Genomic DNA, 27,487 nt, shown 5'->3' on the forward strand with positions numbered 1-27,487 from the left:
CTTGTGCGTGTGTGTGTGTGTTTGTGCATTTGATTAATCAAGTGGAAGTATCATGTAGCTGTCGGCTGTGCAGCATTTCCACGGCTTGATGGGATAATTGAGGCATGAAAAAGCCATATAGAGTTTGTCAAAACTCCTAATGGTCTGAGTTTAGCATCATGGACACCATGAGTGTGGCGCTTAGTGTCATTAACTCCCACTCTCTGGAGCAGAGATTTTATCACCAAGAAAAAAAGTCCAACTGCATGTTGCATGACCTGTCCAGTGAAATTAAGCGTTTCCCTCGTCACTAATGCAGCTCGCCTTGTCACTGAAATTGCCTTCATGTAAAATATAAACTTTCAACTGCCCTTCAAAACTTTATTATGATGTGACAATGCTATGGTTAGAATATCTCAATATCCCTGTTAGGGAAACATCGTGGTTTGGTCTAAAATGAAAACTTTAAGATAAGAGGACCTTCGTTAAACAATCGTGGTCATGGTTAAAACTACAAGTGCCGGAACAGATGCATCATTAACCAAGCGAAAGATTAACAACAGAATAGCGCACATTTCTGTGTGGTCAATATGACCGTGTTCGGCTGAAATAGGTACAAACATTTCTAAATGAAAATACAGACAATTTCAGGTAAGGTTGAACCTTGAACCTGACTTCTCAAGTCAGGTTCAAGGTTCAACCTTACCTACCAACCAACCAACAGGATAGCAGTTTAGAAATTGCACATACACATTTTAAAATGACCGCTAACATTCAAACTGGACATGAACAGATGACTTCCCTGTCAAAGTCTGCCAAATCCAACCACCGCAACCGATTCTCTATGCGGATTGTGTAGATCTCTATCACAGTCACACATAATTCCCAATGGACGAGAGTCTTAACTCCTACGGCCACTAGATGAACGTAAACATTGGTTGTTTTGGCCGTTTGCTAAATGTTTTTTCTAGGAAAGTCAGCTGACTTTAACGTCTTACCTTGCTGCAGTGATGTAGAAGTGTAGCGGCTACAGGTGCAAAAGAGAAACAGACTTAAATCTTTGAACCGCATAAGGTCATTGACACACTGCTCGTCATCTTTAATTTAGGTTATTGAAGAATTGCGTGTCATTTTTCTTTGTAGGAAACGAGAACAGAACGTTACGTTGATGTTTTACTTTCATTGGTGTAATTATGAGTTTTGAATACTTGTTTGAGTATAGAGATGTTTGAGTCGGTGCGTTCAGCATTTTTGTTTATAATGTATCTTAATGTATAATGTTTTTGGTAAAAGAAATATCAAGACATGCCTTCCTAGTCATTCTCTCTGTTGCCGTCTTAAACTTCTTCCATCACACTTTGACTGACGCTGTCCTTGCTACGCCTTGTTTTCACCGACACATTTTCTCCCCTCTCTCCCGTTCTCTTCAGGTACGATGGACGAAGACGGCAGGCAGTGCATCAGACAAGTTCCAGGAAACATCCATCTACAACGAGTCGCTGCGCATCGAGGGCATCCAGAGGGTGCAGGGGGGTCGCTACTACTGCAAGGCCGACAACGGGGTGGGGGTGGCTGCCATCAAGTCCATCCGCGTAGATGTGCAGTGTAAGTGGGCAGGGAGAATGAGGAAAAAAAAAAACTCCTTCCACTTCTGGACCACAGCTGACTATCACTACAGCTATTCCCACTGTTAGAGCTGTAAGACCGAGATGGGGAGAGATGGAAAGATTGGAGGAGGAAAGATGAAAGCCAGATTGGAGGGATGATGAGATTTCAGGTGGGAATGGCTTCCAGGAGTATCTGATGACTTATGGTGGAAAGGATGAAAAGCATAGTAGGACGGTTTGGGGGGGGGGGGGGATGATAGATCAAATAGAAGTGCAGTATTTGGAAAGGGAATAGATAAGATGGTGCAACACATTAAACATTAACATCTCAATGTTTATGCTTATAGTGCACCATTGGTTTATTGTATGGATAATGTGTCCTCCACCAAAGATGCTTATTTTGTCAGATACTCCTGGAAAAAAAGTGAAGTCTGTGCGACATAAAGAGTTTTATAACAGTTAGTCCAGGTGGTACGGGCTCCCTAACCCACTGTTTCTCAACTAACCCATGTCCCCACTACTAAAAAATCAAGTTATTAGCTGTTCAGACTGAGACGTTTTAAAAGTTTCTTGCTGTTTAGCTCTGTCACATCCTCAGATTTGACAGCGCTTGCCACAATTAGATTACTACTATTACTACTATTACTACTATTATTACTATTATCGGCTGATAATTAATCGTTTTTCACACCTTGTTTCACATCCTTTGAACTGTCCCTGCAGTCTCTATGAAGGGTCCTTTGTTGTTGTCTGTTATAGTGACAGACAGTTGAGAAGCAGTGTTGTGTTGTAGGGGCCCCGTGCTGCTGCTTGTTTCACTGCCCCACTGTCCCTGTGAGTCAGGGGCCAGGTCATGGCGACAGGTTGACGCACATGCAACTATATACCCAACACATCAATACTTACATATACAGTTTTATTTAATTCCCTGCGTCCTAAAGTCTTTACCCATCGGTTACAAAAGTTTATTGCGTAGACAGTCCCTTCCTTCATTGATTCAATCCTTTTAATGGTGGGTTTATAGACCAATAGAAAAAGGCTGATTTTCCAAGGGCCCTGTAACACTAAACATCCATTACCTGCCTTTCATTCGCTGAATACATCTTTTCTTATGTTCTGTTTTGTGTACAACACAACACCACGGTCTGCCTCCCCACCTTTAGCATCAAATCTCCTACACCAAACATGTTACATACATACATTACACACACACACACACACACACACACACACACACACACACACACACACACACACACACACACACACACACACACACACACACATGCTCTCCCCATGTTTGTCCCTCTAGGATTTACCACTTACACAACCATCCTGCCTTAGCCTCTAAATGAGGCTCCCCCCTTATCCTCCTCCCTTTCTGCTGATAGTGTTAGTTCTCCCCAGGCGGCTGCTTCGCCCCTGCTGGGGAGCTGGTAATTGCAGGGGGCCAGGGTAGTAAACAGGTTGCACTGTGAGTATAGTTGTGACAGGAGCTCTGTGAAGCTAACCAGCTTTGAAGGCCAATGCTTGTTCAATTCCCCATCCCCCATGCCGAGTTACACCCAGCGGCGATCAGCCACGCTTCCTTCACAGAGCAACTTCAGTGCTAGAACGATGTAACAATTAGCCCGAGCTATACCACAGAAAAATACAGAGAGAGAGAGAGGGGCGGGGGAGAGATAAATGAAAATGGAGGGAAAGATGGATTGGAGAGGGAGGAAAGAGAGGTCGTAAGCAGGGAGGGAACAAGCAGTAACCACTACGGCTGAGTGTCCCTGAAGATGCAGTTTGAACAGAACGCCAGCTGGAAAGATTATCAAATGATCTTGAGAAGTACAGAACCAAGTAGTTGTACTTTAAGTCTATTAATGTACACATGGGTGACAAGTTAAAAAAAACATGGTTTCTTAGTTTATCCGCTAGCCAACCAGATCAGCTTCTATACTCCAGACATACAAGTCCCTGAAAATCTCCAATAACTGATCATTTGGACTGAGATCTTATGACAGTGAAAGGTACACTCTACCATATGATTCAGCTAGTTTTTATTCTCATCAATCCATCCAGTGACCCCTCGTACCTTATAAGATAGCTGCCGCTCGACCGATTTGCTTGATTGACAGGCAGCTTTCAGGTCTGAATACTTAGGGACTGTGATTGCTGCTTGTTTGACCAAAATCCACTCAGTCCAGACACCACCGTGTTGCCAACGTTTGCCTTTCCTGGCTCCAAACAACTGACAAGATGTCAGCTTGGTATACACAACCTCCTGGCTTCAGAAAGTCAAAAGCCAATGGGAGACGTGACGGATTAAATGTCCATGTTTTTCTACGGTGATAGCACAAACTGAAACATTTGTGTAGTTAAAGCAGACACGGGCAGGAGGAAAATGTTACTTTAATCACAACAAACAGAATATGTCAATGATGACCCTGATCCTGTCTATTGGATGTGCAAGTCACATTGTAGTTTCCTAAGGAGCACTGTAAACTGTGGAGGAGTAGATTTAAGTATTGAAGTAGTCTAACTAGTAATTTCCACTCAAAAAAAAAGAAGATGAAGGAGAATAAACAGATGGAGGTAGAGGCAAACAGAAAAATGAAGACAGTGGGAAGAAGAAATGGAATTTTAGGGCGGGGGGGAGAGAGATGCACAAAATAAGGTAGATGCACTCATATGCTTTTCAATTTTGATGCAACCCACAGACCAGCTATTGGACTAGAGGGCAGGACATGTTGTTACCTGCACATGGTACAAACAAGAGCTTCACTCTATTTCTCTGTCTCTCTCTCTCAATCATACAATTTCTGTTTTTTTGTGACCACACACGACATTTTCTGTTCACTATTTATTTTCCCTTCTGCTTCTCTCATTCCTCCTTTTTTCATGTTGTCCTTGTGTTATCCTTCTCTGAACCACACACACAAGTGCGTGATGAAGCCGTGTGTTATTCGTATGTTTGTGTGTGTGTGTGTGTGTGTGTGTGTGTGTTTGTGTGTATGTTTGTGTGTGTATGAAGTGAGTCAGCTGGGGTCTCTCTCCTCTCAGCTGTGAGGCTCAACCAAACACAGCAGTGTCTGGCTTTAGGCATGCAAGACATCACGCATACACACACGCGCACACACACACACACACACACACACACACACACACACACACACACACACACACACACACACACATGCAAACACAACTGCCTGCTCTTCACTCACTTATATGTAGCACGCACACATCTTTCTTAATTTACTTACATGCGCACAAACTCTGAATGCATACAGTAGTAAAGAAGCACTTTCAAGTATGCACATATTATACTCAAATATGTCCAAAAGCCCAAACGCACTCACATACTTACACACACACACACACACACACACACACACACACACACACACACACACACACACACACACACTTCAAAGTGCAGTGTGTGAGAGCAGGAGGAACAGTAGGGAAGAATGAAAAGGGGAGAGAGTGAATGATGTATTGAAACTGAAAAGACAGCAGAGAGAATGAGTGGAGTTTCAGGATTAAAGAAGAGGCACATAATCAATATTCTGCTTTGAATAGAAGAGACATGCAGCACAAGTCACCTATATACTTCTATATCCAACACGCTGAATCCCTGTGTCTCATTCTGTCGCTTCCTTCTTTTTAATTGTATCTTCTCTATCTATATCCAAACATTTCATCCCTTTACTTTTTTTGTTTTCATTCTTTAGACCTTCCTTGTTTTATTTCCATACCCGTATGAAGCCTGTGAATCAGTTATTAATTTAACACGTACTTACTTATCACCCAATAAACCAGTAAGCACAGAATAGTCAAAGCCAGCCAGCTTGTTTTCCATAGGACCCTTCAGCCCACAGATTATAAGTCTGTGTCCGTAATGAGCAGATACAGTTGAAGTTCCCTCTGTCAATCTTCCCTTTTCCAATTCCACAGAAAGCACATGCAGCAACCTTTCCATTAATCCACAGCCACTTACACTGCAGTCACTGATGTTCTCCACTCAGCCACACCTCATCAACCCATCACTGCAAACAACCATCTTCTCCTGTTAGACCTCCATCACACGGGGGTCACCTGTATCAACCAGCTGACCAATGACCTGGCACTCTAACCACTGAGGCAGTAGGACAGTGAGCAGGCGGGGTTTAACTTTAAGTAGCCTCTACTGATGGGATGGACTTGGTTCAGAAACCCAACCAATGATACGCTCGCTCAGCTTAATACAGATGTAGTCCCCCATGTGGGTTCATTACTCTCTACAGGACACAAGAAGGTAAGTGGAAAACTGTTGGGGGGGTAATGATGATATTATTTATGTTGATTATGATAATGTTGATTGCAATATTCTGACAGCGGGGATGAAGATGATATTCATGATGCTTTCCAGGATTGTTTCTTTCTGGTCTTAGTCAATGTGTTTTTCCGCTTCTGTGAAATGATTAACTCAAGAACATTGCAAAATCCACCCCAACAGACTTATACCCTACCCTAAAGCAGGGGTACACCCCCTCCCCCCCAAGGAGAAATAAAAACCTTCCCTTCTGTACAGCGGATTGTCCAGCTTTTGACTTTGTCAAAGTAACTGGCACTTATCTCTTGTGGCATTGTCAGTAATGACAGTATAAGTCAATGGCGTACAAGACCATGAATCTCTAAATATACACAAGCCCTTTCACAGCTTTGGCAGTTATCACCCTGACTGTCACTGGCTGTGGGAGTCGCTGGAAGAATGTGTAATCTATTATTCCAGCACTGTGGCTTTAAAAAAAATAAGCAGTGAATTAATACAAGTGCTATAGAATTGGTGTTTATGACAGATACACGCACACACACACACACACACACACACACACACACACACACACACACACTTTCACACTCATAAAAAGCAGGCTAGGTGGAATTTAGTCTAAGTCTGGAGTATTCTGTCACAACAGGGCTCTGTGCTTCAGGGTGACACCTGTACTGGCTTGAGCAGGAGGAATTGGCACTGCCATTGTTGGGCGCTGAGTAGAAACACAGAGAGCGCAAACACACACACACACACACACACACACACACACACACATTCAGTACAAGCATGTACACCCTCTGCCACAGAAAGCGAGTAAATGTGTAGTACACACAGAGATAAAGAGATAAGTGTTAACAGGTAGTTTAAAAAAAAGGAGATTTGACCTTTCAGTGTGGTCAAGGTTGAATCATCGGGCCACCACTTGGCTGTCTGAGTCACACAGAGGGGCACAAACTCACACAAACATTCTTACCTCTGCTCATCACCTCTTCCACGTCTCATTCCACTTGTCTCTCCCCACCTAACGTTCTCTGCTTATCTTCCTCTCGGTGGTGCCCAATGCATCGCTCTCTGTGGGTTACTCGTTATTACTCTCCGTAGCTCTCTTTAATATATATTTCTGTTTGTTCATGCTTCTTTGTGATTTCCTCGGTCTGGTTGTGTTTTCTCCGTCGGTCAGCCGCGTCTCCGTAGGATTCGTCTCTTCCACTTTCTGTTGTTAGTTTCGTCCCCCGTCCGCTTTTGTTTTTCTGTCTCTGTATGCGAAGGAAAGTCGTGTTGTTTCTACGCTGTTATTGGAGAGGTGTGTTTTGATGTATTTTATGGTTTTTCCTTTTGTTATTATTACTTCATCGCTGCATGATTTGGTTTGGTCTGCAGCACATAGTTAAAACAAGTACAAATATAACGTATCAAATGAAATTCATGGTACTCTATGAACTCTCCTTTGCCTGGAGAACCGCAGTACGTTGTGTTGATTTTCAGACACATGCAAAGGGCTTTTTCTACGTGAGTGTGGGCATTGTGTTTACTTTCAACGTTCCTCTTTCTCAACAGATCACATTGTCTCGCTGTGTGCTGCTTTTGAAAGAGCCCTTGTTAGTCCCTCAGCAGTCTGTCTTAATAACCATGAATTCCTCCTGTCGCTCAATTAAGGAAAAATGAAAGAGATCCCTGAGAATGAATTGCGGCCACCTTTAGCTCCATACATTTTACATCATTTGCATCTGCACCGTCTCAAGGTCTGATTTACAAAAGATATTGCACTATTGATATTACAGCGCAAACACGCCTATAAAAGTTTTGCAGCTGAGTGCAATTTGCCCTTTTTCTTTGTGTCTGATTGCAATTATCCACGTGGCATCGTATGAATGTGCTTGAGGTTAACGTGTCCCGACACGCTGAATCAATTTGGTCCGGGTTCGAGCAATTCTTTTTTTTAATAGGCTCGGGCTCGGTGATATATAATAAGATGCGTAGTATGTAGACTACGGTAAAATACAGTATCTTTATACCTCCATTATAATCCCTTTGACGTCTACTTGTATACAGCTCTTCCTCAAAGCATTGAGATTGTTGGTCTTGTGTGGAGTCTCTGGTCTATAACACCCACTTTATATGTTGTTAATTAACAAAGTGGTACTTTTGCTCATCATGTTTTCGAAAACTTCATGGTTCGATTGACGCATGCAATCCTTAACATAGCCCCTCCCGTAACACTTACCGAATACTAGAGCGCACTGCTACAGAGCATCAGTGGTTTTCCCAACTCAATTGCCAGTTACAGCGCTTACTTACCACAGCCGGTGGTGTACCGGCCATCTGATACACCGGGTGAAATCCTGCTGGGCTGGTGGACCGTCGAACCAAATCCATAAAATTTTTACCGGCCGTGTTTGTCTCTTTGCTGGCTGTGTGCATGAAAGCATGTTGGACTCACTAACTTGCACTTACATCAAAGGCATGGCCATATCTTTGCTACTGCTATAAATGAGTGGATAAAATGTTTTGAGTGTCACAACCCCCACGGAATGACATGTTTCACAAGCCAAATTTGATCAATTAGACCCGATAACTTAATTTGTAAAGTCTAGAAGAGCCACACGACCCATTAAGGTTAGCATATGGCTAAACCGGAAGTAGTCTCCTTGATCGGTGGAAGTCTCTGGTGCTGTAGAGCGCAGCTGTGAGATGCAAAGTGCCTTCAGTGGATACGACCCCAGAGAATACTGCTTATGTTTTCAATACTTTTAAACCTTTTTTTTTTTTGCTTTTCCCGGACTGAAACATCTTCGGTCCTACATTAGATGTGGTCTTTGAGAGGTTTTATTAGTGAACTCCAAACCAAATCTTTCTTTAGATGCTTAACTCACTTGACATGGTGTGCATTGTATGAGTCATTTAAATATATATTTAACTGTCACTGCTCTGCTCTGCCGTGACACCAAGACCCTCCCAGACTTACTCACTTTGTGTGTGTGTGTGTGTGTGTGTGTGTGTGTGTGTGTGTGTGTGTGTGTGTGCGTGTGTGCGTGCGTGTCCTCAGTAATGATTGATGGTCACAACAAGTCTATAGATTTATGACTATATAATATAGTGACAGTAAAATGGACACAATATTTATTTCAGATCATATAGGAAACAAAAGAGAACCAGCTTAGAGCAATGTCATTACTATCAGCTTTCTTATTATACTGTATCTTACGTGGCAGCAATTGTGAAATTGATCTTTTGTATTGATCTACATTTGAGGCATCCTGAAGCATGGTGTTTGATGTCATGCTTCCAATGACTGGAAAAAAAAAAGATCCTTGCCTTGTGTGCGAAACCCTTTCCTTGTAAAGCTTCAGACATTCATCTCCCCAGTGTGAAATCTTTAAAATGTATTGCATTTTACAAGTGGGCTTGAAATAGAGAGCGAGATTTTCTGTCCAACATCCCATCGCCCTCGAGCCTCCGTCGTCTGGAAATCCAGTGTGGACACTCACTTCTTTACACACGATGAGTAGGAAAGAGCTGTTTTCTAATCAATATTCCCTTAAGAATAATATGTTTACAAAAACTCTGATCCGTCTGTCAAGTCAACAAAAGCATTGTAATGTCAAAAACACAATGCCGTTCTGAATGAATTCACAGAGGAAGCAACATCTTGCTCATCGTGAATGACGACTCACCATTATATTAGATGGAAGGCACTCTCAAGAAGGCTCAAGTGCACAAACAACAATGTGACATTTTCATTCAACACTAAATTTGGGAGGATTATGATCAAGTCAAAGTACCAGAAGTGCCACTTTGACAAATGTTTAACCTTTTATTTTAACCTACACAGCAAGCATCATCAGACTGAGAACATCCCGCTCATATCTACCGTTCTACCCTATGTGGGTTGACAACCATTTGCATATGTTGCATGCGTACAGGAATACATGCAGGCACTCACACTCATGTACAAGAACATTAAACTTGCACACAAAGACTCATACGGTACAATGCTTCAGCTTGCATGCCAACCTTCATCTTTCCTCTTCCTCCTTGCAGTCTGATTGTTGCTTGTGACAGCAGGAAAAAATGTACTCAACCATAATAATATGCTAACAATGTATAATAAAGAAAGAAATACGGCACATTGGCTCAGTGGTTAGCCTCAGGAGAGATCTCTTCACAACAAAGTAGGCCATAAAAGACATGTATTTCTTTATGTGTGTGGTCCGACAGACAAAAGACACGTATATATATTTTTATGTTTGTTGTCTGTTAGAGCACTTTTCAGAAATGTCCATTCAGGTTGTCCTTTCACTATTTTCATCTCACAAGGTTTTAAAACAGTACATGTGTTTTTTCCATTTCCGTAGCTCTCTCTTGGATGCGTGCTTACGATCTGGCACCTGGTCGCTCATTTTTATAGAGGTGAAAGGCCAGAGACGTCCCGAACACAGCAAAGAAAGAAAATGCGGGCAGAAGGACACCGCAGCACACTTCTAGTGGGTCATAAGTGATGATTGAAAGGGATTATTTTTATATGATTATTTTTTGTTTTTAGGAGAATCATACTGACTCACACTTTAATATTTAGAGGCTTAGAAATATCATTCATGTCCATCCTAAATGAATTGGAATGCTGTATGAAAGATGAAAAACAAGATGAAAAAATACCTTACATTGTTTTTAAATCTATTTCCAGACCTACTGATTGGACTGAACATCCACATTGTGATGTGCACACAGTGTGAGCTTTCAGTAGCTATCTGGGGCAAACAGTACCAAAGGCTACATGCTTAAAAGTAAAACATGTCAACTTAAGTGATGTATGGTGTTGCTGTCCAGCAGGTCAGTGAGGTTAATATGGTGCTAACACTGTCAGGGTTAGGGGTTTAGGTCCCACTGGGCCCATCTGCCAAAAATAGCAGCATAAGACTCTTTGGATTAAACAATGTACCCAATTGCATACAGTGCAGTGATGGTATGTTGACTGGCTTATAATAATTCTGCTTTCAGCATGTTGTTGTCACGTTATTGACTTAACCCATGTGTAGAGGGGTCTTCCCATGTGTAGAGGGGTCTTCCCATGTGTAGAGGGGTCTTCAAATGTGTAGAGGGGTCTTCCCATGTGTAGAGGGGTCTTCCCATGTGTAGATGGGTCTTCCCATGTGTAGAGGGGTCTTCAAATGTGTAGAGGGGTCTTCCCATGTGTAGAGGGGTATTCACATGTGTAGAGGGGTCTTCCCATGTGTAGAGGGGTCTTCAAATGTGTAGAGGGGTCTTCCCATGTGTAGAGGGGTCTTCCCATGTGTAGAGGGGTTTTCAAATGTGTAGAGGGGTCTTCCCATGTGTAGAGGGGTCTTCCCATGTGTAGAGGGGTCTTCCCATGTGTAGAGGGGTCTTCAAATGTGTAGAGGGGTCTTCCCATGTGTAGAGGGGTCTTCCCATGTGTAGAGGGGTTTTCAAATGTGTAGAGGGGTCTTCCCATGTGTAGAGGGGTCTTCACATGTGTAGAGGGGTCTTCCCATGTGTAGAGGGGTCTTCACATGTGTAGAGGGGTCTTCCCATGTGTAGAGGGGTCTTCCCATGTGTAGAGGGGTATTAACATGTGAAGAGGGGTCTTCACATGTGTAGAGGGGTCTTCACATGTGTAGAGGGGTCTTCACATGTGTATAGGGGTCTTCCCATGTGTAGAGGGGTCTTCCCATGTGTAGAGGGGTATTAACATGTGAAGAGGGGTCTTCCCATGTGTAGAGGGGTCTTCACATGTGTAGAGGGGTCTTCAAATGTGTAGAGGGGTCTTCACATGTGTAGAGGGGTCTTCCCATGTGTAGAGGGGTCTTCACATGTGTAGAGGGGTCTTTAAATGTGTAGAGGGGTCTTCACATGTGTAGAGGGGTCTTTCCATGTGTAGAGGGGTCTTCCCATGTGTAGAGGGGTCTTCACATGTGTAGAGGGGTCTTCAAATGTGTAGAGGGGTCTTCACATGTGTAGAGGGGTCTTCCCATGTGTAGAGGGGTCTTTCCATGTGTAGAGGGGTCTTCCCATGTGTAGAGGGGTCTTCACAAGTGTAGAGGGGTCTTCCCATGTGTAGAGGGGTCTTCCCATGTGTAGAGGGGTCTTCAAATGTGTAAAGGGGTCTTCAAATGTGTAGAGGGGTCTTCAAATGTGTAGAGGGGTCTTCAAATGTGTAGAGGGGTCTTCCCATGTGTAGAGGGGTCTTCACATGTGTAGAGGGGTCTTCCCATGTGTAGAGGGGTCTTCACATGTGTAGAGGGGTCTTCCCATGTGTAGAGGGGTCTTCCCATGTGTAGAGGGGTCTTCACATGTGTAGAGGGGTCTTCCCATGTGTAGAGGGGTCTTCACATGTGTAGAGGGGTCTTCCCATGTGTAGAGGGGTCTTCACATGTGTAGAGGGGTCTTCACATGTGTAGAGGGGTCTTCACATGTGTAGAGGGGTCTTCCCATGTGTAGAGGGGTCTTCACATGACTTCACATTCTGCTGGAGGGGAGCTGCCAGTGGGACATTGACATATTGTTGAAGCAAACATGATCTGGCTTTTTTGAAAATATTAGCTGATCCTTTTATCACATCCAAGGTAAATGCCTCTGTTGCAACTGTGTCCTGCTGCATCAATGTACTGGAACTCAAAAGTAAAAGAAGCATTGACAGTGCCATAAACTGAGATCAATCAAACACAAGCACATAACAATGTGCTTCTCCTGCACACCTCTTGATTGCAACACACACAACTGTTTCACTTGAACTTTGAATTTCACGGCTCAGCATAGATGTGTTGGACTTATAATACACTAGAATTGCTCCCTCAATGCTCCCTCCATCAAAAAACATTGTCTTGATGCTCTATTGATTGTTTTGGTGTTGACAATGTGCAAACTGCTTCACGCTTCAGCCATTGTTGTGTTTGGACCTGGAGGTGCAGAGCTACATCGTGTGAACATAGACTGTATATAAGAAGTGAACATATACACCATGACGTTTTTAAAGCTTTGAGTCAGGTGTCACCATCTTGGGTTTTGGTTGTTGCCAACCAGAAGTGACACGACAGAGTGAAGCAGAACTGCTGAAAAAGACATTTTAAGCGACCAAAAGGTCACAATTAACTTTATTGAAGTGAAAACACACTATGAAAGGGACAAAGTTCTTAGACGATAACGCGGACAACACCCAAAACCGTGGTAGTGACTTGTCAATCAAAAGGTAGCCAAGCCCTTGTGATACATACGCTGCTTTATCATCTATTTTACTGTACATGGGACAATAATTAAATAAATTAACATCATGTCTCAATTGAAGAAGACTTAAAACTAGTGATTGAGACTATGAACTCATTAGGAAAATATTTACTGAGGTAATAAACAAATCAAAAGGTTTCTGGAGAACCGCTCATCCATACAACGTCACACTCAACACTGCACTTCCTCGGGTCCAAAGCAGTACACCTGCCATGACATACAGTAGTTGCATCCCTTAGCAGTGCTAGAGTTTACTACGGAAAGTGAGCTGGTCCCAGCATGCCGTTCGGCGGTGTAACTGTGAAAGGGTAACTTTAATATTTTTCAACCAGGACCCTATTCACCCATATTTTTCTGTCTAAGTGGATAATGGGGACAACAATTTTTGAAATTGGTCCAGTATTGAGCGAGAGCTGTTCAGCCAGCCTACTGATGCTTAACGGGCTGCAATGTAATCGCTCGGGGGAATTGAGCACCGTCAATGTGCGTCCACTAAAAGTGCTTGTTTTTGCCACTGACATGGTCGAGGTGTCTGAAAACATTACGGAAAGGACTCTACAGAGAAATAAAACGTTTTTAATTTCGCTTGATCTGGTCCGTTTGTTTTTGCGTCTAACGGAGTCTCGCTCATAGAAGTCTCTTCCTGGAATCTTGCGTCACATGACACTTTCTGTTCTACGATTGTCAGTGTCATGGTTGAATATTTAGTTAAGTTCAACAACGTGGATGTGACGCAAGATTTCAGAAAGAGTCTTGGTTAGACGCAATAACAAACGGACCGGATCACGCAAATTAAACAAACTTTTTATTTCTATGTAGAGTGCTTTCCATAATGGTGTCAGACACTTTTATTCACAATGTGCCCCCATCAGTGGCAAAAACAAACACTTTTAATGGACGCACATTGACGGTGCGGAATTGCCCCGAGCGATTACATTGTAGCCCTGCTGTCTGCATTCTCACTCAATACTGGACCCATTTTTAAAATAGTGGTCCCCATTAGTCACTTAGATACAAAAACATGTTAAAATAGGTTCCAGGGTGAACAATACCAAAGATACCCTTTAATAGGGGTCCCCTCTCAATACACTACCCGGTGTGTACACAACGCACTACTAATCAAAATAAATAATAAGCCCCGTAAAATCGATGGACATTCATACACACACACACACACACACACACACACACACACACACACACACACACACACACACACACACACACACACATACAGACACACACTCTCCTTACATTTTAGTTAGTTTTTACATCTGAAGATACTGAAGTTCATGGTAAGTAGTAGATAAAATGTGCTTTTTTCATTATTTTGTATTAGTTTTTAGTAGAAAACATGACAAAAGCAAACAAATGCTTCATGCGCACGTACGCCTGTGAGGGAGTTTTCCTGTATTGAATACTGAATGTCCCTTGACACTGATTTTACGAAGGCCTCCTCAGTGATGTCATCTAATAATACACTTTTAGTTGTACATGAAGTTAACATAACCCCAGATAGAAGTATATAAGTAGATGCAGCAACTTGCAAGGGAGAGCTGTGCACTGTTATTAAATGTTAAGTGGAAGAATACACACAGGTAATAGACAGGCCTATTGGTCATGTTCCATGCTCATGTCTGTGCACCTACCAGATTCTCATTACCACTATCTCACCTCCAGTCAAATATGTAAATGAAATAATTTGACTCACAATATGAAGTAAAAAAAATACACCTGTACCATATGGAGCCAGCCTCGTCACTCATGAGTTTTCATTTGATCTTTATAATGAGGAGAATATGATTATTATCACTCCACTGCTACCAAATGATCATCATATCGTTGTCATCCATTTCAGAATTAATATGATGGGATAATAATATATAAGGTGGATTTCATTACCAATCACATATATTCACACAATGTCTTTCAGATGAATGAGCTTGATTGAAGAGAAAATAATAAATGTGTGTATGTTTGTGTGCATCTGTGTGTGTGTGTTTGTGAGTAAAAGAGTCTATCTGTATTTCTATTCATTTGTACAGTATGGGTGCACAAGTGAGTGTATGTGCTTGAAGGTGTGTATGCAAAGCAGCAACAGGAGGACTATTGTCACAGGAAAAAAAATACACCTCTTTCTATAAAATCTAATTTAGTCTCACAGTGCTTCCTATTTTTATGACTGAACAGGCAAAAGATTTTCCATAGATATGGCAAGGCAGGGAGGTATAAAAAGGTGAGGCAGCTATTGTCCTGTTCCTCATGAATACATATTTTTGATTAAGTTCATCTGTCTGATATCTAAAATCCTTTGGATGAAACTGATAGAGAGAGGTTTTGTTCCCGCACAACATTCAGCTTGAAGGTCTTGCTCATATCTGCTTTATGAGAAAGCTAATTATTTAGCTCACTGCTTATTTGAAAATGTTTTGCCTCTTGCGCAGAATACCACTTTATACCAATCATATGACCATTCTTCTTCTTCTTCTTCTTCTTCTTCTTCTTCTTCTTCTTCTTCTTCTTCTTCTTCTTCTTCTTCTTCTTCTTCGTCTTCTTCTTCTCCAGTATCAGAAAATCAGATCAGAATCAATAAATAAAGTGTTTTCCTGTTTTCCCGGCAGCTGTTTTTCAAATATTTCCATCAATCAAGAAGACTTGAAGAGTAATACAATTAATGTATTTGACATAGAATTCACATTAGGTAATGTAAGTTCTCTATTTTCCTTTAAAAACAGCCAAACGTTATTGTTCCGTGCATTGTTTCAGAACCTTGGATTGAATGCAAGGCACTTAACCCTCACACGCTTCAGAAAGCTGCTCAGTGGTAGTGTGGCTTAGCTGGCCACATGTGTAAGAGCATTGCTGCAAAAGCATGCACAACAAAGCTCGGGGGCTAAATTAGGGTAACAATCTGGCTTTCATTTGACCTGAAATAGCTTTTAAAAGACCAGCCGTGCATTGCATTGTATCTCCTACAAGGGAACGAGCCGACAATCCGACCATTGTCGCACATTAGGCCTAATTAATTAGCACTTTGCTATGGTATAAATCCCTAATGGAGCTCACTGACCTTGGAGTTATTTTCAGTGCACAGAGAGCAAAGGCAGTCCTCTCCTGGGTGTGTTTATATTAAAAATATATTTTCCATTTTGCTTTGCACTGTTCTGTGTGTGTGTGTGTGTGTGTGTGTGTGTGTGTGTGTGTGTGTGTCTGTCACTCATTAGCACTATGTGGGTAGATATGTTTTGCAAGCTGTTGTTGGGTTAAATGATGAATACAGCTTGATTACACATACAATACAATTCTGGCATTACACTCCAATTACAGATTGTGAATTTAAACATTGTGATAAGAATGGCTTTAGTGATTGTTTGGCTTTTCTTTAAGTAGTTTTTAAACTGTCTTTAACAGTTATGACAATATTTAGTTCACACTTCACAAAATGCACGTCTGTCCTCAAATTGAAGCAGAATATTTTATTGTATTCTTCAGCTCTGTTATTACTACATGGGACATCTGTTGACCAGAATGATGTTTTCACATATCATTTAATTAATTAATTTCACTAGGATTCATTTAAAATGATTTCATAAGGATTTGTCTTTATCATACCTTTTTTATTTTTATAATACCATACTTGTTATTCCGTTTTCCAGACTTTCTTTGTCCGCAAAATAGAAGTTAGTTCACATTCCACAGTGTTGAGAAACATTATAAGATGAAGTAAAATGAAAAAAACATAATTTTGCAGATTGCATTTTTTCAGTGTTTTAGTTTCTGGTCAATTTTCAGTGTAAATATGAAGCTGATTAATTGTTAGTGAACATATTTACAGCTTAGTGCCCTCAGAAATGCACCCTGATTCAGTCCTTCCTGGTAATTGTTAGCAGGTGTGGAGGCTCCAAAAGTAGAAAGTGATGAGTCCTGAAAAGAGAGGTCATCCTTTTCTAAAAGATTACCTCAATACTGCCATTTGTTGAATGTGCACAGTTAAAGATTAATTTGGCCAAATGTGCATTTTAGGCATAACTACATGCTAACGTGCCTGGAGACTGCTCCTCTATGTTAGCTAACAGTGCTGTAGATGTAGGTGAAGGAGGAGTGTGTTCCTTTTGAGATCTGTGGTTTCTCTTTGCCCTGCTCATCAGTCCCCAGATACCTTTGTAAAGACAGCCTGTAATGTATAAGCTCTGTTACTAATGGATCTTTATGCTTCAGACAGCCACCCTGGCCTAATTATTTTTCTTCTGCTGCCAGACGCTGTGCGCACACGTACGAGGGAGAGAGAGAGAGAGATGGAGTTAGAGGGTTGGATTGAGTCTTTAGCAGAGCCGTTGCCTTCAAGCAAAAAGCATATTTTACTATCTGACATGTGCAATCCCTGACAAGTCGGTTTGTGTCACCTCGACACAGGAACACACTGAGACATCAAGGAAACCACGATTGCAGATAATGGCTTCTCTGTGTCCAAAAGAATGTGGATCAAACCAAACAGAGAAAAGCACTTAAATGAATCGTACAAATCTTTTGATCAGCAAAGAGAACGGAATAAAAAAATTAAAATACTCTCAGCTTTTAAAACCTCACAAGGTTGATCTTGTGTGAGATGTGTTTTCTTACTCATTATATCTCATAACTACTCGGGTTGTTGTCATGTCACAGAGACATTCACATAAAAGAGTAAAGTTATTGAACTAAGTTCCACTAGAGAGCAACGTTTAGCTAAATGCTTGTGATCTAAAATACTTAATAGTATATATGTCTGTGAAAAGAGGCTTTCAGTCGGATAATACTCCCCACAGCCTTTACCAACATTTATCTTGTATTTTATTTTATTCATAGTTTTATTATTTATATTTCCCCATATGTAGTCAAATGTGATAGCTCAGACTATATCCCCGACATCTTTATTATTTATACATTTTTGTTTCATGTTCTGGTGTTAAAAACTCTCTCTGATTGGTTTGATATAGTTACAGGTCAGAATTTTAATCTTTTAAAGGCACTGATTATTTCCGTGTAAAAGTGGTTACCATAAAACCTGCTACTCACATTAAACTATGCTTACAAATGACACTGCTTTGCATAATGGGGGCTGCTGTAGGTCAAACCTTTAAAGGTACACTGTCGATTTTCAACCTCATTTCCATGGAGGCTATGTTAATCTCTCAAAATGGGCTCCATTCGCTTTCACAGCAAAACATGCTGCTCTTGTTTGTTAATCTTTTGTGGTTGGCATTCCTTAATGCAGATGCATATCTTTTTATTCAGTCCATTAAGCACTTAACTTGCTAAACTGTGGATTTGTAGCTCACTTCATGTAATGGCCTGAACAATACATACTGGAATACAATACCACCGTTTGGACACAAAGTGACGGAGATACGTAGTAGCTGAAACTACGCTGGTGGCTTCATCAGTTTATTTTCACACTGGTACTGAATAACTTCAAAATCAGCCTTAATTGAATATATAATAATTGGTTTTCTAGCTGAAGTGCTTTAGATCAAAAAAACGTCCTCCCATTGACCTGGAATGTATCCACCACTTTACTGTATTGGTGGCTCTGTTTCTTAAACATCATGCTGTCACAGTGCCGCTGCTTTGGACCCATTACTTAGTTCATTATGCAAGTAATACGTCCTCTCTCCTGCGCTATCCCTCGTCTCTCTATTGTGAGAGGTCATTTGGTTTCCCTGGAGCACCATTCAGCTGTGACAATTATATAGCGGTAACTCACACGGGGCTTCAGTGAGGGATAGGCACGATGGGAAGTACCAAGAACCGAGCCTCCACACGTGGCAGGTCTATTTTTCCGACTTTTACAGAGCTGTGGACGGTTGCATCCTGGAATGTTTGCGATTGGTGTTTGATGTATTTGTGTTCGGGAGGTGGAAATGGTTCAAATCACCAAAAGGGACGCTTCCAGCTTGAATGATAAACACCATTCTTTTAAGTTTTATAGTTTCAGAGACTTAAATATTGACAGGCATTGCTGTAATATGCCTGTTATTGTAGCTACAGCCGAGCTTACATCACTCATGTGTGTATTGAACTGTATTGATTCACCTCTGACAGGCTGGGTGTGAGCAGCTTAAAAAAACAGCCCGTGATTGTCACGCCGACACTGTTGTAATTATCTTGGCGCCTTTTCCTCCATAAACTGTGTGACATAAAGTGTTAACAGTAACACCAGCCCCCCCATTAAACATATAAAGGTAAACATTTTGCGCCAGCTCCCGGGTGAACGGCAAGATAACAGTGTTTTGACTGATCTTTCTACTCCATGCGGAAACTTGTTTGCTTGTGATTTTAGAGGACGATCCCTCCGAATGTATGTAATGTTACTACTCTAGAGTTATCTAAATGAGCAGTGCCGTATCAATGAAGTCAGCATTTATAAAGAGGGACTCCTACAATCGCTAATGTCCATGTGAATTTAGCCGATAGACAATCTGCATCATATCACATAATTAATTAGGTCATTTTAACACAGGCTTATCAAAGGTCCCCAATTAGTGCAACTTGAGAAGTTTCATAGTTTGCTTGCAAATCAGCTGTTTTTTTGTCAAGACAGATGGAGGAGCAGATGGAGCTGATGAGCACAAACCACAATCAGCCTGCCATTACTTCCCAGACATATGCTTAATATGACATGTTACAATTACACTGTCACAACGGAAACCTAATTTATCTAAATTTCAGGCACCATCTAGTTGTGTCATTTTGCTTCGGCACAGCAGAATCTAACAAATGTTAGTTATCGGTTAGATCGCTCTAATGGCCTCTCTTAATAGCACTTACAATATTGTAATTGCAATCTGTGAAATCTCTCAAGGATTTTCCTTCTTTACACTTCAACAAACACCAAACATATCGGCTTAAACGATCCATGAGCATAAAACGCATATCTCAATTTCCACTGTTGCTGACACCCTGTCACATATCTTATTGGAGGCAGTATTTTACTGTCTTTTAGTTTTTAACAACTGTTGATCACCTCACTGACACACAAAGCTACATGTCCTGCTCTGAAAGAGGAAATTCTCATGGAGGTTTCCCCTTTTGTCCCAGAACTGCTGTGTGATGGCTATATTTCCCTATCATCTTGGAGCAGGCTTATAGCCTCCTTTGTATAGCATGCTCACAATTGGATCAGAAAAAAAAGTTAATTTCTTTCTGAAATACCTTGGAGATTCATGTCAAAATGTACCCGTCCAGACCATAAAGACATCTCTAAGGGACTGCACCCTTGGCGTTAGAACAGAGATGGTTGATTTGTGAGTACAGAATATGGGTGTCCTACAGTAATGTATCTGGTGTGTGTGTGTGTGTGTGTGAGTGTTTGCATCCCCACTTTAACGTGTACAATTACGAGGGTTTTGATAGAATGAGTTTAAGTGACTGTGTGTATCCATGCATGCACAGACACCACTGTGTGCTTCCCGCTGCCATCTCCCTACACTTTCTTTTACCCAAGGTTCCCAGTGGTTGTGGTGAGTCACCGATAACATGTCCATGACAGTTTGGGGTCGCCTACGTCCCCACACCTCCACACTGAGCTACTACATCACGGTTAACCCTCTTTAAAAGCAGAGCTGTTTGAAGGATTTGTTAAAGATGAAGTAAGTTTGACAAAGTCAAAGGTACAGTGTGAAGGAAGGAGAGAGATGTAACAGTGAGGAGGAAAGGTGGAAAGAGAGTGTGGGCAGAGGAGAGGAGAAGGCAGGTGTGGAAGGAGAGAAGGAAGAGAGGGTGTAGAGGAAAAGAGAACAAGAAGGAAGCCCAGCAAAAACGAAAAGTAGAGCACAGCTGCTGCAGGATAGGTAAGAAATGCAAAAAAATGCAAAAATTGGAATAGAGGATTGGTGGAAAAATGTCCCAAGCCTTTGTGATGTTGAAACCATCACACCATAGCTTCAGAAGTTAGAAATGCCAAGGAAGAGTGTGGCGTTTTTAAAGCAATGTCTCACACATAGTCAAGTAAGGTAAGGCTTTTATATCTTTTTGCTGCTTGGAGACAAGATAAGAAAACTGTATTTAACTGATCAAAAAGACTGACTGTCAGACATTGATAGAGAGACAGGGAGATATAAAAGAATATACGAGAAGAAGATATTCTGACAGACACGAATGGCCTTGTGTGAATGTATCAAATCCACTGCGCTGGCCTATTTGGCAAATAAATTATCAAATTATCATAAATTTGAGTCACCTGAAGAGGATTGAAGCATTTAGTTGAAAGACCTTCATAGGCACACAGTGAATACACACACACACACACACACACACACACACACACACACACACACACACACACACACACACACACACACACACACACACACACACACACAATGAGGTGACGTATGGTTTGGTTATAAGCCTGTCCTGCAGGCCATGAGGAGATAAGACTACTCCACGTGTCCCCATCGTTTGGTCAGCTTTATCTAAAGTGTGTTTTTTTCTCTCCTCTCTTCCTCTTTGTTTTTCCATCCCTTATTTATTGACTCACCGTTCTCTATGAAGGTTACACAATGCAGTGTAGGCTTGAAATGATCTTGACCTTACCACAGGCTCTTGTAGCACACACTTGATATGGGAAAATAACCATTACATTGGAATGAAGCATAAATCAAGTGGTTCATGGTGTGCTTCCTGTGGTGCTGCCAACGTAAAGGAAATACAGGCAATCGTAAAAGAAAGGAACTGGAAGAAAGTCATGTGTAAGAACGTACGCTTTACTAAGTATATATTATGTGTTATTTCAGAATGCAAAGTTCTCCTATCAACTGCAGTACTAGTTTAAAGAGTAGCATCTCGTACGTGGATTTTAAGTATGTATTATAATTAAATATATTAGATGGCATACTGTACATCGCTCTTGTTTTTCTTACGGTATAATGTATCCACGTTTGTCGATCTCCGCAGAGATTGTACCATTGATCTATATTCAGAGGCTTTGAGGAGAATAATTGTCACTTCACTCACTTCTCCTGTCGTCAAAACGACCCCATGGTTTGCTGATGGTTATCTGTACACTCAACTCAAATGTGATAAAATGGCATTAGGGCGACGTTGCAGTAATTAAGACGTCCAGCTGTCTTTTCAATATCCTCCAGTCAATACAGCTGATCAGATTTCAGCTTGTCCCTTTTCTCTCAGCTGTCATCAGTTTGTCAGTACTTGTGGCCCCTCTGGGCTGATTATTGACGATGTGTTGCAGGGGGGGGGGGGGGGGGGTTTAGGGTACAATAAGCTCTAATTTCACTGTGCAAGGTTGAGAGAAGGTTTGATTCTTGTCATACATTCTATTTGTAAATGTGTCACTACATTTCCTGCTCAGGTTTTGTTGTTGCATTTTAGGGATATTAACGATATGTTCTGCACACATGGCTTGCTCCGCCGCTGGTAGCTTTCCTTTGCAAGTGAGACTTCTGTCTGACACCTAACCCGCTATGAGATGGAAATGTGGAGCTATAAACTAAAAAAGTGACAGTGAACCTTTCATTTCATTTCCTTTAATATTTTTTTCACCACCCTCACAGGTAGGATGGCCATTCAAATTAGCCACTTTCCCCCAGCCAAAGACCCCGCTGGGCAGCATATGTATTCATCAATGCCATAAGGCCAGACCAATTGTAATATTATTTTATGGCGATGGCATTTTTCATCCAGCCAGTCTCCAATAACTTCCAACTTAGATTTTATGACTTTGCTCTTTCTCTCTTTTTACCCTTTTCAGTGTGTCTCTGAATACTGTACCTCGTGCTCACTCTGAGTCTCTCTTGCTCCATCTCTACCATCACTATCTCTTTCACAATTGACTTGTTCTGTCGATTTTAACCTATTCCTCTCCTTTCCTATGCTCCCCCCCTTTATTTCCCTCCTCCCACACCTTCAGTTTTTCATTTATGGCCAGCTGCAGCAGGCTGGGTAATGAAGGCAGTGTTATAAAGTATGGGAGGTGCCTCCGGGCAGACTCACAGCCTGTGTATCAAAAACAAATTGAAATAGGATGAGGATGGAGACAGAGGGGCAGACACTAGAGGATTAGACTGCCATGAAACAAAAAAAGATCCAAGATTTGAAAAATGTAAAAGAAAATGGTATGGGAACAAAGACTAGAAATGGAAACAGAATAAAATAAAGCTTTTAATATTGAGTCCAGGAGTGAATGATAGCAAGTGAATAATACAGTAAGTTTACTTCCTTTAAACAAAGAAACAAAAACAGGTCCGTAAAACTTCTGCAAGAGCACCACGCTGGGAAAGTAATCTGTGTCCGTATGAAAGCAAGGAAGGACAGAAAACTGGAAGAGACACAGACAGATTAAAATGTTAAGAAAGCAGGAAATAAACCACACAATAAACCCAGCAGAAATGTGAAACAGAGCATCCAGTGATTGCACAACCAAAACATGTTAAATGTTGTTAAACGGGACCAGCTCAGCACTTTGTGAGTGCAGGCAGAGCTGGTGGTGGTGAGGGCCGCACAAATCAGTGTGGAGAGAAGGCAATAACCATCACAGCCACAGGCAGGTGGGGGTATTCTCTCTCAAAGTGTTGCCTAATAAGCTCTGTGAAGAGTTTTGCTCTGGGCAGCTTCTAGAGGACTGTTGGTGGTCTAAAAAAAAAAAGCCATATTTTGGTTGTGAGTAGATTCTTCATGGTGAGGTTTACATGTCACAAGGGACTTCGTCTTTTCTTTAAGGTCATACTACACATGGAGATCTTCCTAAACTCTCACTTTTGTTATTGTGGTTTTACAGGATTAAACAAAGCAAGTTCTTGACTTATTTACAACTAAATATGGGTAAAACCGTAGATTTCAATATCCCAAAAGAAACACAATTAAACCTGTAATTGAGATGACATTGATGAGCAGACATGTACAAAGATAACTGTGAGCAATACGACGGGACATACGCAAGATCACGCTGATGTGTGTGCATGTGTGTGTGTGTGTGTGTGTGGGGAGGAGGGGGGGGGGGGTGGTTCAGTAGCTTTTAATTTCATCATTTCATCAAATGCAATCATATTTCTTTTTTTACTCAACCAGCTTTGATTGTCCTTGTTGTATATTGCACCGATTTATATATAAAACAAGTAAATTGAATTGTGCTCTGACATAAGCATCATCTGCTGAGCTCATAATATTGCATTACTGTGGAAAAACTCTGAAGTCCCTGCGACTTTTCACCCGATGAAGCCTCGTGAAGGTCATAAAGACCCCATGTTAAATTCCCTGAAGTCCAGAATACAATAATTAATGTGGCTGCAGTCCACGCACAAGACATCTGTACCAATACCTAATCTCTCCCTGATGGTTCATGAGGGGACAACTGGACTACAACACAAATATGTTATCACATAGCCTCAGATTTCTCCTAAAACATGATCTACTGTATGTTTTTTAAGGGTAGAAAAAGGATAAAACGCAGATATATCATTTATAAAAAGTTAACATCTATGTTTTCTAAAAATCCAAATGTATTTTTAAAGTGTTTAGCTGGAGCTGCTGAATATTTATTTAGTAAGCAGTTCAGTGTCTTGCTCGAGGGCATTTTGGTTAGATGTTATTAGCTGCTGCTGAGAACCGCTGAACCTTTGACCTGCCGGTTATCAGACGGTAAAGATATTGGGTAATACGGTCGCTCTGGGTCTTGAAGAAGTAATTGTGAGGGGATGACATTATTGGACATTCAGTTGTATTTATAGACCAAGGTTGGGGTCACATACTCTCCATTCATAAGCACAATTTCAAAAGTATTTGTATCCACAAGCTATGTATGTGATGCTATATATGTTCTAATCATCACTGCGTCATAATAACACATTGGCACTGATTCACATATTGAGTGCAACTTCCTGAGCATGCAGCGACATCATCTTACGTTTCTGTCTTAACTTTCTGTTAAGACAGAACATAAGAGAAGTCTACTTATTCAAATCTGCTCTTCCCCCCCGGTGTGCCGAAGTCTTGAATCCCACATGATCTTAAATTGAGGCGTATGGCGCTGTTATTAGCACAGGTAACACAATAGCTGAAACTTTAACTTCCGCCTAACATTTACACAGACGTTACAAGCATGAGTTCTGGCAAATTATAAATACAGTCAATGCACTGAATCTAAAAACCATATACATTATAAATGTGTTTGGGACACTAAGTGCAATATGAGGTAATTGATATGATAAATGGAAGTTGGTAAAAGGTTTTATTTATGTAGCTGCAGAGCTTGTGGTCACTAGACAAACCACAAGACCATCTCCTGGCTACCTGAGAGTTAACAGCAGTTAAGTGTCTGTGTTATCTACTTTACAGTGACCTCATCAACTGTGTACAGTCAGCTTAGGTTTTTGGTAAGTAAGCACAAAAATACACTTGAGTCTCTTTGAGCAGAAATGATCAATACAATGTGAAGGTGGTCAGTACTTCCTCTTATGTCTGTCCGATGTCATTTCTCCATCACGAAGGAGAAGAGACTGTGTTCGCTAGTGTTGTTACAATGTGTGAGATTTTCTCTTATTGTGTTTATTGTTCTTCAGTTTTACACGTAAGTTCAGTGCAAATTATATTTGTGTTTTACAAACAAAAGAGCAAACAGGACAAATATGCATAAATAATGAGCAGAGGATTAATAGCAAACAAAAACACAACACAAGTATTTCTTTAAAAAGGGTCAAGTTGCTGCTTAAGATTTCAATATGAAAGAATTCATTGTGTTGAGAAGCACATTCAATATGAGGAGATTTAAAGCTTGGATTCCTGATTTCTTTTAAAGTGATGTTCTACTACTACATCCCTCACCACAAAACGACTTTAACATAAATGTTTGACTTCATTTTACAGTTTGTAAAACATCTTCTACATTGTTTGCTTGAGACCAACTACTAAAAAGTAAGAGAAACTCCCTGAGACTGGTGACAACACTGCTGCATTCTGTGTTTTCCAGCCAGTTGCTACCTTGGAAATTACTAAGCTATTACTTATTTATTTGCCCACTGTCTCCTGTTAACCTGCAGACAATGAAAGTAAAGTTGTGCCAGAATAACACTTCAGTACCGGAGCAGGAATCCTCAGAAGTGGTTTAGAGTTGTTTTAATAAAGGCAGTGTGCAGATTGCCCCCGAGTCTGGTGTTCGCCCCGCAACAAAACACAATAAAAAACAAGCAATTTGATCATTCTTGGAGCAGCAACACCCATATCACTGTGTGTGAATCTATATGTGTTTTCCATATGTTCTCTTGTTGTGGTCCATAGTTCCCTGGATGCCACAAAGCCAATTAAATATACCAGCAAATCAAGTGGTTGTCGCCTGGTGATTGTGCCCCCACATTGGTGTGTGTGTGTGTGTGTGTGTGTGTGTGTGTGTGTGTGTGTGTGTGTGTGTGTGTGTGAGAGCACGGACACAAGTGTCAAAGAAACTGCATTTTTCTTTTGCCAGCTTCAAGAAGCAGCTACACATGACTCTTGATGTCATCATGCTGGAATCAACACCGTGATGCATGGCTCCCAGCTGCATGGGGATAGGGAGGGACTGTCTTGTTTTCGCCCTCGGGGGGGGGGGGGGGGTCTGCAGCGAGGGAACTGAGATTCATGTGTTATTTTGGCCCTTCGGTGTTTGTGTGTGTATTTTGTTGCATGCTTGTGTGTAAGCGTATGCATGTCGGGATATGTGCGCCCATATTATTGCATAACAGTGTGCAGGTTTTTGTATGTGTGTTTTTTTGCGTTTGTGTAGATGTGTTATTTTAGCCCGGAGGCTGAGAGAGTGAACTATGCCTCTTCGTCCCTTAACACCCTCTTTGCTGTCACCGCCGCTGTGCAGCGACACTGTCACACTCAGGGTAAATAACCATACCCAAATGAGTCTTTTTATGGCCTAAAATAATAGAGTCACACCATCATGAATGTTTAATACCATTTCCATGGCTCTTTGCTGACAAAAGCATAATTAAGGCTTGTACATAACGTGCTGGCTCAACGAAAATGCGCCATTTTCAGCAAGTTTGGGACTCATTCGTGTAACAAAGCTCCTGTGCCTTACTAATAAAGCTAACAATAAAGGGTGTAACACAAGATGCTAGACTGTGTATTCATATGTGAACTGCTGTGTTTTTTGTTAAAGGACGGTTGCAGCCAAAAGTGAAGAGTCATTTGCTCAGGAAAGTTTAACAGCAGCTCGACAATGAAGCAACCGATGAGATTTTCTTTTTTCAGAACTGACAAAAATAGAAATAAGGCTCTGTGACAAAAAACAGCCAGAATGTTGTTGTTTTTTTACAACAAACAAACGGCAAGTGTTTTCACGTAGATGTGCTCTCTGTCTCTGCACGTATGAAACAAA

At 41.3% G+C, this 27,487-nt stretch overlaps 1 protein-coding gene across 1 annotated transcript in view; it reads left to right on the forward strand.

The window, feature by feature from the left end:
• Positions 1-27,487, forward strand: part of mdga1 (MAM domain containing glycosylphosphatidylinositol anchor 1) — a 136,966-nt gene that overhangs the window by 39,686 nt on the left and 69,793 nt on the right. Inside the window, 1 exon segment of the mRNA XM_029428541.1 lies at positions 1,410-1,584. Within this exon segment, the coding sequence (XP_029284401.1) occupies positions 1,410-1,584 (175 nt within the window).

Source organism: Cottoperca gobio, chromosome 3 (genome assembly GCF_900634415.1).
Source record: "Cottoperca gobio chromosome 3, fCotGob3.1, whole genome shotgun sequence".
In the NCBI taxonomy this organism is placed as follows: domain Eukaryota; kingdom Metazoa; phylum Chordata; class Actinopteri; order Perciformes; family Bovichtidae; genus Cottoperca; species Cottoperca gobio.